At 39.9% G+C, this 17,784-nt stretch overlaps 1 protein-coding gene across 5 annotated transcripts in view; it reads right to left on the reverse strand.

The window, feature by feature from the left end:
• STK39 (serine/threonine kinase 39) overlaps nt 1-17,784 on the reverse strand; it is a 314,903-nt gene that overhangs the window by 14,515 nt on the left and 282,604 nt on the right. For all 5 annotated transcript variants that reach the window (XM_064586647.1, XM_045868683.3, XM_045868682.3 and 2 more), the window contains one exon: nt 8,838-8,902. In XM_064586647.1, coding sequence (XP_064442717.1) covers nt 8,838-8,902 — 65 coding nt within the window. The remainder of the gene's footprint in view (nt 1-8,837; nt 8,903-17,784) is intronic.

Raw genomic sequence — 17,784 nt, forward strand, 5'->3', positions numbered from 1 at the left:
TCTATAAAGAACTTATCAAACTCAACACCCAAAGAACAAATGATCCAATCAAGAAATGGGCAGAAGACATGAACAGACATTTTTCCAAAGAAGACATCCAAATGGCCAACAGACACATGAAAAAGTGCTCAACATTGCTCGGCATCAGGGAAATCCAAATCAAAAACCTCAATGAGATACCACCTCACACCAGTCAGAATGGCTAAAATTAACAAGTCAGGAAACGACAGATGTTGGCGAGGATGTGGACAAAGGGGAACCCCCCTACCCTGTTGGTGGAAGTGCAAGCTGGTGCAGCCACTCTGGAAAACAGTATGGAGGTTCCTCAAAAAGTTGAAAATAGAGCTACCATATGATCCAGCAATTGCACTACTTAGTATTTACCCCAAAGATACAAATGTAGGGATCCGAAGGGGTACATGCACCCCAATGTTTATAGCAGCGATGTTCACAATAGCCAAACTGTGGAAAGAGCCAAGATGTCCATCAACAGATGAATGGATAAAGAAGAAGTGGTATATATATATATACAATGGAATATTTTTTTTAAAGATTTTTTATTTATTTATTTGAGAGAGAGAGAATGAGAGACAGATAGCAAGAGAGGGAAGAGGGTCAGAGGGAGAAGCAGACCCCCAGCTGAGCAGGGAGCCCGATGTGGGACTTGATCCCAGGACTCCAGGATCATGACCTGAGCCAAAGGCAGTCGCTTAACCAACTGAGCCACCCAGGCGCCCTATACAATGGAATATTGTGCAGCCATCAAAAAAACCACAAAAAAACAAAATCTTGCCATTTGCAACGATGTGGATGGAATGAGAGTGTATTATGCTAAGTGAAATAAGTCAATCAGAGAAAGACAAGTATCATATGATCTCACTGATATGAGGAATTCTTAATCTCGGGAAACAAACTGAGCGTTGCTAGAGTGGTGGGGGGTGGGAGAGTTGGGGTAGCTGGGTGTTAGACACTGGGGATGGTATGTGCTATGGTGAGTGCTGTGAATTGCATAAGGCTGATGAATCACAGAACTGTACCTCTGAAACAAGATAGTAGGAAGGGAAAAATGAAGGCGGGGGGCAATTGGAGGGGGAGACAAACCATGAGAGACTATGGACTCTGAGAAACAAACTGAGGGTTTTAGAGGGGAGGGAGGTGGGGGGATGGGTTAGGTCAGTAATGGGTATTAAAGAGGGCACGTTCTGCATGGAGCACTGGGTGTTATACACAAACAATGAATCATGGAACACTACATCAAAAACTAATGATGTAATGTATGGTGACCTAACATAATAAAATAAAGTTTAAAAAAACAAATAATCCAATTAAAAAATGGGCAGAAGATACGAACAGACACTTCTCCAAAGAAGACCTACAGATGGCCACAAGACACATGAAAAGATATTCACCATCACTTACCATCAGGGAAATGCAAATCAAAACTACAATGCGATTTCACCTCATACCTGTCAGAATGGCTAAAATCAACAACACAAGAAATAACATGTGTTGGTGAGGACGTAGAAAAAGGCAAACACTTGTGTACTGATGGTGGGAATGCAAACTTGTGCAGCCACTGTGGAAAACAGTACGGGGTTTCCTCAAAAAGTTAGAACTACCCTACAATTCAGCAATCACACTACTGGGTATTTACCCAAAGAATACAAAAACACTATTTCAAAAGGATACATGCACCCCTATTTTTATAGCGCCATATTCACAATAGCCAAGATATGGAAGCAGCCCAAGTATCCACTGATAGATGAATGCATAAAGATGTGGTACCTATATACAGTGGAGTATTACTCAGCCATAAAAAGAATGAAATCTTGCCATTTGCAATGACATGGATGGAGCTAGAGAGTATTATGCTAAGTAAAATGAGTCCAAGACAAGAAACAAAAACCCAGGGGGAACAAAGAGACAAATCAAGAAACAGACTCCTAATTTTGGAGAACAAAGTGATTATTACCAGAGAGGAAGTGGGTTGGGGGATGGGTGAAATAGGCGATGGGAATTGAGCAGTGCACTTGCTGTGATGAGCGCTGGGTGATGTATGGAAGTGTTGAATCACTATATTGTACACCTAAAACTAATATAACATTGTCTTAACTATACTGGAATTAAAACTTAAAAAGCTTATGTTTTTGCAGGTTATATTTATTGTATTGACTATTTTAAAAATTAAAACTGAAAAAATTTTTAAATATTTTAAACATGATTTTAATATTAAAGTATTAAAATAATTAAAAACAATGCTTATGTAGGTTATATTTATTATATTGAATGTCTCAGAAATCAAAACAGAAATTTCTAAATTATCCTTACTATTCGTTACATCTAATTACATGCTAACATAAATAAAATCTTAATGGAAAATAACCAGTTTACCAAAACAAAAATTTGAGCAGAGTGGCACCGCTTTACATTTTGCAAATCTCTTTAATGTCTTGCTTGACAGAAGATGGCTAGATTTTCATATTTGCTTCCACACTCCATCTATTGTTTTATGTTGTTTTACTTGAAGTATATAAAGAAAATCCAGCCTCATATAAATAGTTGAAAAAGCGAATGAATAGTATCTTAAAAGTCTTTCTGATAATTGTGGATAGTGTTACCATACCAAGATGTGCCAAGTGGAATTTCTTAGAAGTTAGTTGCATTGTGGAATCTGAAACCACGTAGTCCGTTATACTGAAACCAGTGGTCTATCTGGCAGGTGGAATTGATCTTTTCCCCAAATAGGTTTTTTTCAGCATCACTGAATTATGCAGATCTTCCCACTGTTGACACAGTTTGTTATATAATCTCAATGTTTCAATATACAATGTCAACCAATCATATTCATTAATATCACACATGACTAATCTCATCAGAAAAAGTAAGTACTGGGCTGTTGTCAAGCTTACAGTGGCAGATGCAAGTTTTCCAAAATCCGTTTTCTGCTCGAAAGCTGAAATGTATTATTGATGACAAATATTGTCAGTTGTTTTCCTTGAAGTGTCAGGCTCACTTGGTTTGTTTTGAAAAAATATCTGCCAAATCCTTAGTCGGAATAACCACAGTTTGTCAGTTATTCTTCTGAGTAAAAATGGTGTTCCACGGGGATTAAAAAAAAAAAAAATGGCTAGTTCAGCCTACAACTTAATCTCACAAGAGCTTTTCCTGGAGACAACCACGGTACTTCACTATAGAAGCCTACCTTGCTTTATTGCACTTCACTTTATTGCCTTTCCTGGATATCACTTTTTTTTTTTTTTTTTTTTAACAAATTAAAGGTTTGTGGCAATCCTGTACCAAGTAAGTCTGGTGGTGTCATTTTCCCAACAGCACTGGCTCGTTTCATGTCTGTGTAACATTTTGGCAATTCTCACAGTTTTTTAAAGGTTTTCATTATATTTGTTATGGTCATAGGACATCAGTGATCTGTGATGTTAATTTTGCTATTGTTTTGGGGCCCACGGACCTGCCCATATAAGGTGGTGAACTTAATCCATATATGTGGCATGTGTTTTGACTGTTCCACTCACTGGCTTTTCCCCTGTCCCTCTCCCTCGCCTCAGGCCTCCTGATCCCTGAGATCAACAATATTGAAATTAGGACAATTAATGACCCTACAGTGGTCTCTAAGTGTTCAAGTGAAAGGAAGAGTTGCAAGTCTCTCACTTTAAATCAAAAACCAGAAACGATTAAACTTAGTGAGGAGGGCAGGCCAAAAGCTAGGCCTCTTGCATCTGTTAGGCCAAGCTGTGAATATAAAAGAAAAGTTCTTGAAAGAAATTCAAAGTGCTACTCCAGTGAACACATGAATGATAAGAAAGCAAAACAGCTTTATAGCTGATATGCAGAAAGTTTTAATGGTTTGGATAGAAGATCAAACCAGCCACCACATTCACTTCAGCCAAACCCTAATCCAGAGCAAGGCCCTAACTCTCTCTTCAATTCTCTGAAGGCTGAGAGAGGTGAGGAGGCTGCAGAAGATAAGCTGGAAGCTAGAGGAGGTTGGTTCCTGAGGTTTAAGGAGAGAAACTGTCTCCATAATATATAAGTGCAAGGTGAAGCAGTAAGTTCTCCAGAAGACAGAGCTAAGAGAATTAAAGAAGTAGGCTACACTAAACAACAGAATTTGAATGTAGACAAAACAGCTTTCTATTGGAAGAAGATGCCATCTAGGACTTTCATAGCTAGAGAGAAGTCAGTGCCTGGCTTCAGAAGCTTTAAAGGGGACAGGTTGACTCTCGCTAGGGGCTACTGCAGCTGGTAACTTTAAGTTGAAGCCAACACTCACTCACTTTTCCGAAAGTCCTTGGGCCCTTAAGAATTATGCTAGATATATTTATAGAATCTATGGTCTATAAATGGAACAAAAGACAGCACCTTAGCTTACAAAATGGTTTACTGAATATTTGAAGACCACCATTGAGAACTACTGCTCAGAAAAGAAGATTTCTTTCAAAATGTTACTGCTCATTGACAATGAACTTGTCACCCAAGAGCTCTGATGGAGACGGGACAATGAGTTTAATGATTAAGGTGGTTTTCATGCCTGCTAACACAGCAGCCATTCGACAACTCATGGGTCAAGGAGTCGTTTCAACTTTCAAGTCCTATTTATGAAATACATAAGACCCATTAATCATGAATTGCCAAGATGCTTAGGAAATTGCTCTATGTAAGATTTTTTTTTTTTTTCTTTTTTTATTCATGAGAGACAGAGTAAGAGAGAAAGGCAGAGGGAGAAGCAGGCTCCCAAGGAGCAGGGAGCCCGATGCGGGACTCAATCCCAGGACCCTGAGATCATGACCTGAGCCGAAGGCAGACGCTTAACCATCTGAGCCACCCAGGCGCCCTGGAAATTGCTCTATGTAAAAGGCATGTTATTTAACTTCAGTAACTAAAATCTGTAATGCTCACATAAATGTGTACCAAGTGGATGTTACTTACATGTACTTACAATTTGCATTCTATCTTTAAGGGCGAATTATCTTATTTCATATTTTTACTAATGCAATATCATATTTTTACTAATGCAATTTCAAAAACTTAACACTGAAAGCAGCAAGACTCAATTACTTTATAGAACTTCAAGGCAGCAGATTAAAAAATGCCTTCAACATTTAGACTTGTCTCAAGGCAAGGCTTACAACAATCAACAATAAAACAGTACTGAGATGTTGCACTCAAAGCATGTTACACTTGAGCTGAAATGCGCTTTATGCTTGAACCACTTTGTTAAAAGTGCTATATATAAAAAAAAGAGAAAAAAAGGCTTCTGATCACCTTGCCTCTGGCCATGCCAACAATGGAAATCATACTTCATTTATTATTTGTCAAATGAAGCTAAAGATCTCACTGGACAGGCAGAAAAGTAAATGCACTTCTTGATATAACCAATATCCTTGTTCCCTGGGCCACTGTTTTTCTTATATAAGCAGATATATAAGGACAGCCCACCTTTTCAAACTTGAGCCCAGTATTTCTAACAGAGGTGGGAGAGTGGAGAGAAAGGAGATTAGAGACTGAGCTATCTACAAACAGCATGTTTCTCAGCCGTGGCTAAATACTGGAATCACCAGGGGACACCTTCAAAATACCCAGAGCCCAAGAGCAATTACATTAGGATATCTGGTACAGGACCGGGACAAGAGCGATTTTGTGACGTGCCCCAACCATCCCCTGAGTAAACCGCTGTTCTCTGAGGTAAGGAACCACATCACCAAGATACAACTTTGTTCTTTAGACGATTTTCAGGCCCCTGACATTCTCCTTTAGAAAGCAAAGAAAGCTCTGAGATAAAAATGATAAACAGCTGAGAGATAAAAGGACCACGAGCAGCAGTAGTTTGTGAGGAAAAATGCTTCTGAAATACTTTCTTTTATTCTTCAAGAAAATAGCCAAATTGATGAACGAAGGCAAGTGCATTTGAATCTCTGTGGTTTTACCAGGATGTTAGTGTTCTACAGAAGATTAGGCCAAGAAGCAATTCAAATGAGCTCTATCGAGTGGATCTCAAACTGGCTGGCAATGGGTAACAACAAAGCAACCTCTTCAGGTTTAACAAGGGCTGGACAGAGAGTGAAGTGACCAAAACCGAAGGTTATTTAACATTGTTAGCTGTCTTTTGGGAAAAAGCCATTAATTTCCATCTTCTGGGAACAGTACATTACTGCCTTCTCAAGCTATCGGGGGAAGGGAAGACTTGCCCGGGTTCTCCTGCAAGACTCCTATGCCGGGCAGGCCCATACTATTCAATCTGCTGAAAGTACAGGAGAGAATCCACCTCAACCACTGTCCAGGGATCCCATCATCCCAAAGCAGGAATCCACAGAGAAACAGAAAACCATAAAACCACAGAGCTGCAAGGGCCCTGCCTCCCAGAACGAACAGCAATTGAGAGGATGGGCTGGGACGCTAGACCGGAGTTGAATTTGCAGTGTCTCCACTGTCTGATCCTGGGCAAGTTAGCCCCACAGAGTCTCGGATTCCCAGGACAGAAAATGAACCTAATGATATCACCATCTTGTGGGATCCTGAGGATTAGATGAACTGAGATGAAGTGTGTAAACCACCTCAGGCACGGTCTAGCAAACAGTGGACGCCTGAGAAAGTGATTCTTGTCCTTTCTGCAGGGCAGGCCCAGGAATTTTAAGGGACTCTAAAAAGAGGGCATGAAGCAGAAACCACCATCTTAATTATTTTACAGGGATTAAAATAAATGTTGAGGGAAAAATGATGGCTGAAGTTTTTCTAACTGACGTTTGTATTACTCTGGTACATTTTAATTATCAAGCCCTCTGCTGTGTGCTGGCTTCTGTGCAGCAGCCTCTGGCCCCCGGAAGCTCTGGACTTCTCAGAGATATGAATTCGTGGCGGAGAACAGAGGAGGAGCCCCTGAGCCAGCACTGGATGTCAGAGAAGGCTTCCTGGAGAAAGTGAAATTGAAGCAGAAAGTCGGAACATGCCTATGTGTCGAGGAGCCAAAGCAGCAGCTTGGAGAAGCTGGATGAATATTTTAGTGAGAGAGAGAGAGAAGCACATACAAAAGGCCAGCAGACAAAAGTAGGAGAAGACAGAGGATGAGAATGAGAGAAGACAGAATGAGGGGAGATACAGAAAGGTAATAAAGCAGGAGCCCGAAAGGGAGGTCTGGTCCGGGCTTTGAGTTTTAGGAGCATTTTGCAATGCAGAAGAAGTATTCTGGCCACTGCCACGGTGTAGTGAAGGGAGCCGGACACAGGCAGACCATAGGCAGGAAGATCCGTTTTGGGAGATGAGAGAACCCTGCGAGAGTGCTGGAAATGGGGATGGAGAGAAGAGGACGGAGTCAAACAAGAGCATCTGCAGAAGTAATAAACTGATTCGAGTAGGAGATGAGAGGAGTTTGACCTTCTTCTTACTGTTCAGAGCAGACAACACTAGGTGTTTCTCTAAGACCTTTGGTAACAGGAAAGGGCCAGGGTTGCTATTCCTGTTTCATAGGTAAGCAAGTTTAGCGAGTGTGGGGATGAGCCAGCATGAAAACCTTCATTTCTTATCTCTGTTTACATATTCAAAATTAGGCAAATCTTCTGGAGGTGGTGTGTTAGAACTTTCTTATGCTATAAAAAATGAATAAAGAAACATTAACAGGCTTGAAATCCTGACACAGGATACCATGTTCTCATCAATATATCCTCATACAAATGAAATATGTTTACAAAGATGTAGGTGAATTAGAAACATAACAGAGGTGACAGAAGAGTCCTAAAGCAGAAGACGGATTTTTCAATTTCTTAGTTTATCATCCTATGTCTGAGTAAAATGTTCTTTTGTTATTGAAAACAAATTTCTTCAGATAAATTCTTTCTGTGAGAATCTTTGTGTTTGAAAAAGCTCATCACACAGCCTAGCCATCTGAAATTAGATGTGAGGCAAGACCCAGAAAGTTAATTAGCACAGGGCTAACATTTACTGTAACTAATCATTTCACATCTTCGGCCATGCGCATTTTCCATTAAATTCTCACAAGAAATAAAAAAGACAGATCATCAATATATATTGTGCACAGCAAAGTGCTAGTCATTTATATCTTAAATTGCTTGCGGCATCTGGACTGGCTCTTGATGAGATTTATAATCTTAAAATGAGTCACTTAATGTACTGTTTGCTAAAACTTTCAGGAAAACCGTCGCTTCTGCCTGTTAGGACTGCGCCCCGTTTCCAGCCATGGTCACCCTATCTCTTGCTTTCAGAACGATGCCAGGACACACTCAGGATCTGTATCTCTGTGGCCGCTCTAGTTCTTAAAGTCTACGAGTGCAGAAAAACTGTCGCAACACCCCTTCTCTACGAGAATCTATTACCGTGATTTGAAATGTGGAGTTAAAATGTTATGTCTTTGTTCACTAGCCTTCGGCGAGTAGTTCCACAACTGTTTCCAGTTACCTAAACCATTTCTACAACAATCAGCCTCAATTTTTTTAAAAGTTAGAACCACCTGGCTTTCACTTATGAAAGCTTTATTAAGAGTGTTGGTTGGAATTAGGTTTAATTTCGTCTATACGGTCAAGGTGCCACACAAGCGGGAGGCAAAATGGCATGAGTGCCAAGATTTCCCAAATGGCGGCTCTTAAAGATGTCCTGGGAAACAAGCTATGCTCACGGAAGAGGAAGTTCCCAGTCGTGGTCAGAAAACATTCCCACAGGTTAAACCGGCAAAGGACAAATGCAAAAATGGATCCCAAAAGAGAGTAAGAGCAGCAAGGGAATTACAGAGCAGGTTATTAAACCGTGTTATTAGTCCTTGCTGGCAGAGCATGGCAAAAACATTTACCTTCCTTCCGGAACTTTCAACTTACCAACTTAAATGTCAAGGTTTTTAAAGCTTTGGGATCATCTACAATCTTCTGTAAATTAGCAGCCACTGAAAAATACAAGCATGGAGAAAAAGTGTCCAAATCATTTACAGTAACACTGGATTTTCACATCAATGATTCGGAAAATCTGACTCATCATGCAATAAGCTGCAAAATTATTTCTTTCACAGGCATTACAAAGTCCATATAAATCACCAAATTAGTCTCACATTTTCTACAATTTATATCTTCAGTGCATCTGAATTCATCACTATACACTGGGCCCACATTTTATACGACAAAATGGGAAATTACTTTCTAGTGGAAAGTAGAAGTGATGGCAGCCAGCCCCCAGTGTTCGCGACCTCTAGGTTTTTCTCAACACTCCACACTACGAAATTTATTAGCCAGCAGAGGGCAGCACAAAATAGAGGTGAGGTATTGCAAAGAACGGTTTTTCTGAAGAGAATTTCAGTGCCTTTGAACCCCTCTCCTATTAAATTCACTCAATTCTCTTTTAATCAAAGCAACAAAATACAGTGGATAACCTCTACGACTTGGGCATTTGTGTTCATGCTCTCAGAGCACAATAATCTGTCAAACCAGTGAAGAGCCACCTTGAACAATACCCAAGTTGGCTGAACAGGGGGCAAGCACTAGAGGCTGTCAGTTTGGAGTTCAGTAGTGAAGATATGTTTCAGTACTAGCGGGATTCATCAGAGACCCGTCCCATCTTCCACGGTGTCATGATATATTTGATACTCTGGCAGAGAAGTCCGCTTTTCCTGCTTACTCCCCTGGCTTAGGCTTAGGGTACAGAATTATCAGAAGGTAATGATGACAGAAATTTAAAACCTTGCTCTTTCCATATCCAAATCTAAAGTCTCAAGTACTGAAAATCAAGTAAGCGCTGCTGGTTAGGGAAAAAGAGAGGACTACTGAAGAAATAAGAGAAAGTTCCGTGTAGCATTTTTATTTTTCATGTGCAAAGTTATCTGCTGCTTCAGTAATTAGGTATCTGAAAAGTTATGTGACTATTTTAAGATGAAAAAAATTAAGATAACATAAATATTTTGAGAAAAGTGTTTCAAATAGAAAGTCTAAGTAAAGAGGAGAAAAATCTGCATATTTCATGTTTCTCTAAGGTTGACTAAAAACAACCTAGAGACATGGATTTTCTGCAGATCAGTTTATTTCATTTAATCCATCAGCTGCAGAGGAGAAAAAAAGAAAATTATATACTCAATATGGCCTATTTCTCTTTATAAACCATAATTACAAGCATCATTTTATCTTCATTTGTTGCCCTTAATACTTCCACTCTGAGCGATCTGCAAAGTTTCGTTTATGGTAACTCCCCATCCCGCCCCATCTTTTTCTCCTCTTCCTTTTGCCCACACAAGCCAACCTGCACACATGTCAGGTAGATCCTGGGCCACCACCCTCAACAGAGTTATCATCACCAAGCATCTTTTTGGCCTCCTCAGCAGCTTCCTGAGCATATTTCAGACGCTAAAATCATCTAGTGATCCACACAAGAAAACACCGGGCTCATGGAGTGAAAAAGCTCGGCTGTGAGATTCTGTTCACCAGAGCCAGTATTTATGATGTCAGGGCATTCTGACCGGATGCAAATTGCAGGAAGTGCATGCAATCACTATTTTCTTAAAACACAAAAGTGTCCTAATAGTTCCTCTGATTTGGGCTGATTTCATGAGTCGCCACAATGTCTTCCTATGAATTTCAGCCCTTTCATTAGAGGCTCTCAGTTAATGTGGATGATTTACTGCCCTGTTCTGGGTCATCCATTTCCAGTCTGCTCTGTAATGTTCCGCCAAAAGCAGAGCTCTGCCCTACACTAATTCACAGCCCTCTCTCTGGTGTGCATGCCTACGCGTTAGCACCAATCTCCAAGGAACATGGCTACGCAAGTTGTAGACCTGGAGGGTAAAGCTGAAATGCTAGCATCTTCAACCATCATCTGGGAAACCACACTCCCCAATTGTGAGCCCTACACCTCAGGGACATTAGAAATTCAAATTCTGTCTTTGACTCAAAGCAAAAATAGCAAAACTGGCCACTTACCTGATTACTTATCCCAGCTGCTAGGCTTATTTTCAATTTAGTTGATTCTAATTTGTTGTAAAGTGCTATAAAATACCTTCATTTAACTGACATCACATAGAAGTCAAGGTGATGCTAATTTCTCTTCCACTAGCAATGCTCATTAAAAAGATGGGTGTCACTGTTTTCTCCCTTCTCCTGACTGTGCACCTGGATTTCAAAAATAAAAATGTGCCTTACCTGGAATATGAGCGGAGAAGGAAGGGTTGGATAGGGCTGGTTAACTTTAGAGCTTCTCAAGTATGTGCTGGTAACATTGAACTTCATGCTTTAAGGCGCTTCAGGTTTCCTCAAAATATGGGGCTTCTGAACCCTGCCTACTCAGTGGCCATCCACTTATTTCCAATCCCTCCTGGCTTTCCCAAACAGAACTCATTCTCCTGGTTTCTGATGTAGACGGTTGTCTTCCTTGAGCTTGCCCCTTCCCACCGCCCCAGCCCACTCTCTTCAGTCACTGAAGTGGCTCTGGTTCTTGGCACAAAGGACACAGAAAACACTCACCAAGGTACTAGGGACTGTCCCCTTGCCCTAGCACTGCAGCTACAGGCTACCTTGGTGTTAGCCATCTATTTCTTGGCTATTTGGGGGGGGGGGTGTCTCTGTGTTACACGTAGGCTTGAATCCCTATCAGCGCTAGGTGCTCTTTTTGGATAACATTTGACCTAAGGTACGGTAGGTATTATGCTTCATGAAACTGTAATAGTATCATTAACAACCACATGAAAAAGACGCCGATGCTCAGTACCTCCCTATTCGAATCCAAACAGAGACGAAAATAACATTGTCCTGGGGGTCATCTATCAGAGGCAAGACAGCAGAGCCAACATTTCTTTGGCAAACTAAGTCAGGCATTCTCCAGACCCTGTTTTCTCTATAAACTCCTTGTACTACTCAGATTCTCCATATTTGGACAGTCAGAAAAATAACAGTTACATAATGACTATTTACAGTCTGTGTTTGCATTACAAGTGATTAGTGGAAAGATACACTTTTCTCCCCAGATACCAGTGTATTTCACAACAATCTCCTATAGTACTGATGTTCTGGGGGCCGTGACTGAATTTATCTAATTTGAGCTATTCCCAAACAAAAGCTGTGAAGAAAAGCACCCCAGTGAACACCAAGTCCAATGCACTCCCCCAAGAGGAAATTCTGAGAAAAGACAAAAGCACAGACTTGGGTTACCTGACAAGGTGATTCACAATATTGTTTGATCCAAAGACACATCCCGAACATCTGCTCTGTACCCTGGGTTGCTGCAGAAAGTCAGCAGAGGATTGCAAAGCAAGAAAGAGACACAGGTACCAAAAGAGAATCCAAGCTTCTAAGTAAGGAAGAAAGGAAATGATAGGAGGGTGGGTCTCTAATGGATACCGCTGTAACGCTAATGCAAAATTACAGCTAATTATTATGTTTGGGACAAAATACAGAGATTTGCCCTATTATTTTCCCTAAATCTTCAGCCTCTCATCTTCAGGAGATGAGTGTAACACAGTGTGTAAGTGCATGAATTCTCCAGTCAGGGTGCCTAGGTTAAAATCCTGCCTCCTGCTTAGAGCCATGTGGCCCCATGAACTTGGGCAAGTTTACGTTCACATCTTTGTGCTTGAGTCCATATATCTGGAAAATGTGGATATTAATAGTGCCGACGTGATAGGGTTCTTCTGGGGACTGAATTCATACACGTACAGAATTTAGACTAGTGCTTGATGTGTTGCAAATACAAAACAAATATTAGCTTACTATCTCTAGCCTGGACAACTGCATATCGTAACTGGCTTCCCTGCCTTCAGTCTTAACTCATGAGCCCTCTTACACTCACCAAAGCGACTTGGAGAATCTAAGTCATAAACTGGGATGTGCTGCCTCCATATATAATACCATTTAACTGTTCATATCAACTTCAGGATTAAGTCTAAGTTTTTAATGTAGTCTATGAGACCCTCCATGGTCTGGCCCAACCTATTTCTCTAATTCATTTTCTGTCATGTCTTACCCCAGATTTTCCCGGGAAGGGCTCCATAACCACGTTCCTCCTCTAGGTACCTACCACTACTCTTCATCATTATGTGCTGAAACAACCCATTACAGAGCTTGTTTCCCCACTTGATTCAAACTCTTTGATAACCCAGACAAAATCTTAATTCACCTTTGCAAAAGGTTTATCTTTGAAATATACGCACATCTACAGAGACTGATGACTTCTTCCCACTTCCATTGCTACTACCCAAGTACAGCTGCCACCTTCTCTCATCTAGATTCACACAATAGCCTCCTGTCTCCCTGCTTCCATCCTCAGTCCTCAATGGCTCAGCCTCTATCCAGCAGTCAGATGAGTCTTCTCCAACAGTTTTGCCTTTACTCGGTTTGAAATGGTTTACTTCTCTTCATCTCTACTAGCTCCATCCCATCTCATCTATAAGGAACCAGAAAACTTGGCTACTTTTCATTGTTTCTCAAGAGATGAGAGTCAAGGTCACTCTGCAGATAAACCACCCAGACTAGCATAGGTGGCAGCCCCAACAAAGGGAACCTACAATGGTAAGTAGAGGTTGGACAGCATGAGCGTCAGCGTGGCCTCAAGACTATCTATAGTAATGAGGACGAAGTCATACCACTAACCTTCCCTCTTATAACTTTCCCCAGAAAAAGAAACCGACCATTGCTGGAGGAATTATTCCCAGGTGAATCCAAGCAGTACAAGGGATGGACTATTGTGGATACTTTGGTGTGCAGCCCAGATCTTCTCTTTAGGAATGAGGCAAATGTTCTCCCATCTGCTGGGATTATTGCTGGCTGATGACTCTTAGCTTGGTCCTTCTTTGGGAATTGCCCTTGGAAGCCTTAAGACTAAATCCATGGACAAACCTGGTACAACACCTTAGAAGGCATTTCTATTAGCAATGCCTATAAAACAGTGCAAATGAAAGAGAAACACAAAATAAAAGGATGTAAAATATGATACCAAATATCTGAGATGTAGAGGGGAGAGGATTAAAGAAAGAGTTCAAAATTAAGTGACCATCAGCTTAACGTAGACTGCTATATGCAGAAGATGTTATATATAAACCAAATGGTAACCACAAGTCAAAAAAAAAAGTTACGAAGGGGTGCCTGGGTGGCTCAGTCGGTTAAGCGTCTGCCTTCAGCTCAGGTCATGGTCCCAGGGTCCTGGGATTGAGCCCCGCATTGGGCTCCTTGCTCAGCGGGGAGCCTGCTTCTCCCTCTCCCTCAGCCTGCTGCTCCCCCTGCTTGTGCTCTCTCTCCCACTACTCACTATCTGTGTGTGTCAGGTAAATAAATAAAACCTTTTAAAAAAAAGTTACAGATATACAAAAAAGTAAAGAGAAAGGAATCCAAATATATCACTAAAGAAAACCAGCAAACCATGAAAAACAGAAAAAAGGATCAGAGAAAAACTAAAAAACAACCACAAAACAAGTAACAAAATGTCAATAGATATGTATCTATCAGTAATTACTTTGAATGTAAATGGCTTAAATGCTCCAATTGAATGACACAGGGTGACAGAGTGGATAAATAAACAAGACCCCTCTACATGCTGCCTACAAAAGACTCATTTCAGACCTAATGACGTCTGTATATTGAAAAGCGAGGGGATAGAGAAACATTTATTATGCAAATGGATGTCAAAGAAAGCCAGAGTAGCAATACCTATACTGGACAAAATAGACTTTAAAACAAAGACTATAAAAAGAGACAAAGGAGGACACTAAATAATAATAATAAAGGAGATAATCCAACAAGAAGATACAATTGTAAATATTTATGCACCCAACATGGGAGCACCCAAATACATAAAACAGTTAATAACAAACATAAAGGCACTCATCAATAGTAATATAGTAATAGTAGGGGACTTTAACATCCCACTTACATCGATGGACAGATCATCCAAACAGAAAATCAATAAGGAAACAGTGGCTTTGAATGACACACCGGACCAGATTGATTTAACAGATCTATTCAGAACATTCCATCCTAAAACAGCAGACTACACATTCTTTTCAAGCACACAGAGCATTCTCCAGAACAGATCACATGTTAGGCCACAAAATGAGCCTCAACAAATTCAAAAAGATCAAAGTCATACCATGTATCTTTTCTGACCACAGTGCTATGAAACTGGAAATCAACCACAAGAAACAATCTGGAAATACCATGAATACATGAAGGTTAAATAACATGCTACTAGGGGCGCCTGGGTGGCTCAGTCGGTTAAGCAACTGCCTTCGGCTCAGGTCATGATCCCAGGGTCCTGGGATCGAGCCCCGCATCGGGCTCCCTGCTCAGCGGAGAGTCTGCTTCTCCCTCTCCCTCTGCTGTTCCCCCTGCTTGTGTTCCCTCTCTCTCTCTGTCAAATAAATAAATAAAATCTTTAAAAAAATAAAAATAAAAAAAATAATATGCTACTAGACAATGAATGGGTCAACCAAGAAATCAAGAGGAAACCACAAAGTACATGGAAACAAATGAAAATGAAAACAAAATAGTCTAAAACCTTCAGGATGCAGCAAAAACAGTTCTAAGAGGGAAGTTTATAGCAGTACAGGCCTACATTGAGAAGAAAAATCGTGAATAAACAACCTAACCTTATACTTAACGGAGCTAGGAAAAGAACAACAAATCCTAAAACTAGCAGAAAGAAGAAAATAATAAAGATTAGAGCAGAAATAAATTATATATATATATATATATATATATAAAAAAAAAAAACCCAATAGAACAGCTCAATGAAACCAGGAGCTGGTTCTTTGATAAACTGCTAGCCAGACTGATCAAAAGGTGGGGGGGGGGGGCAGGAGGAGAGAATTAAAACTCAAATAAACAAAACCACCAATGAAAGAGGAGAGAAAACAGCTAACACCACAGAAATACAATTATAAGAGAATATTATGAAAAACTATATGCCAACAAATGGGACAAACTAGAAGAAATGGATAAATTCCTAGGAACATATAAACTACCAAAACTGAAGCAGGAAGAAATAAAAATTTGAATAGCCCAATTCAGCAGGGAGTTTGAATCAGTAATTGAAAAATTCCCAACAAACCAAAGTCCAGGGCCAGAAGCTTCACAGGCAAATTCTACCGAACCTTTAAAGAAGACTTATTACCTATTCTTCTCAAACTATCCAAAAAAATAGAAGGAAAGCTTCTAAATTCATTCCATGAGGCCAGGATCACCCTGATACCAAAACCAGATAAAGACACCACAAAAAAAGAGAACTACAGGCCAATATCTCTGATAAACATAGATGCAAAAATCCTCCACAAAATACTAGCAAACTGAATCCAACAATACATTTAAAAAATCATTCACCATGATCAGATGGAATTTATTCCTAGGATGGAAGGGTGGCTCAACCTTCACAAATCAAACATGATATATCACATCAATAAGAGAAAGGATAAAGACCATATGATCATTTCAACAGACACAGAAAAAGCATTTGACAAAGTACAACATCCATTCATAATAAAAGCCCGCAACAAAGCAGGTTTATTAGAGAAAACATACCTGAACATAATAAAGGCCATCTATGAAAGACCCACAGCCAAATTCATGCTCAACGGGGAAAAACTGAGAGCATTTCCCCTAAGATCAGAAACAAGACAAAGATGTCCACTCTCACCACTTTTATTCAACACAGTATTGGAAGTCCTAACCAGAGCAATCAGACAACAAAAACAACTAAAAGGCATCCAAACTGGTAAGAAAGAAGTAAAACTTCCACTATTTGCAGATGACAGGATAGTATAAAAAACCCTAAATACTCCACCAAAAAACTACTAGAACTGATAAATGAATTCAGTGAAGTCGCAGGATACAAAATCAATGTGCAGAAATCTGTTGCCTTTCTATACACTAATAATGAAGCAGCAGAAAGAGAAATTAAGAAACAATCCCATTTACAATTGCACTAAAAACAGTAAAGTGCCTAGGAATAAACCTAACCAAAGAAGTGAAAGATCTGTACTCTGAAAACTATAAAACACTGAAAGACATTGATGACAAAAAGAAATGGAAAGACATTCTATGCTAATGGACTGGAAGTACAAATATTGTTAAAATGTCTATACTATCCAAAGCAATGTGCAGATTTAATGAAATCCACATCAAAATACCAACAGCATTTTTCATAGAACTAAGACAAAAAATTCTAAAATTTATATGGAACCAGAAAAGACCCTGAATGGTCAAAGCAATTTTGAAAAAGAAAAGCAAAGCTGGAGGTATCACAATTCTAGACTTCAAATCATATTACAAAGCTGTAGTCATCAAAACCGTATGGTACTGGCACAAAATCAGACATGTAGATTTTTGGGACAGAAAACCAGAAATGAACCCACAATTATATTGTCAATTACTCTTCGACAAAGCAGGAAATAATATCCAATGGGGAAAAAAGACAGTCTCTTCAACAAATGGTGCTGGGAAAACTGGTCAGCTACATGCTGGACCACTTTCTGATCCCATACATGAAAATAAACTCAATGCATTAAAGACCTAAATGTGAGACCTGAAACCATAAAAATCCTAGAAGACGACACAGGCAGTAATGTCTCTGACATCGGCTGTAACATTTTCCTAGATATGTCTCCTGAGGCAAGGGAAATAAAAGCAAAAATAAACTATTAGGACTAAGTCAAAATAAAAAAGATTTTGCAAAGTGAAGGTAACAATCAACAAAACTAAAAGGCAACCTACTGAATGGGAGAAGATACTTGCAAATGATATATCCAATAAAGGGTTAGTATCCAAAATATACAAAGAACTTACACAACTTAACACCCAAATACCC

This window comes from Mirounga angustirostris, unplaced genomic scaffold (assembly GCF_029215605.1).
Source record: "Mirounga angustirostris isolate CCGP_5_RB_7025 unplaced genomic scaffold, mMirAng1.0.hap1 SCAF_3, whole genome shotgun sequence".
In the NCBI taxonomy this organism is placed as follows: domain Eukaryota; kingdom Metazoa; phylum Chordata; class Mammalia; order Carnivora; family Phocidae; genus Mirounga; species Mirounga angustirostris.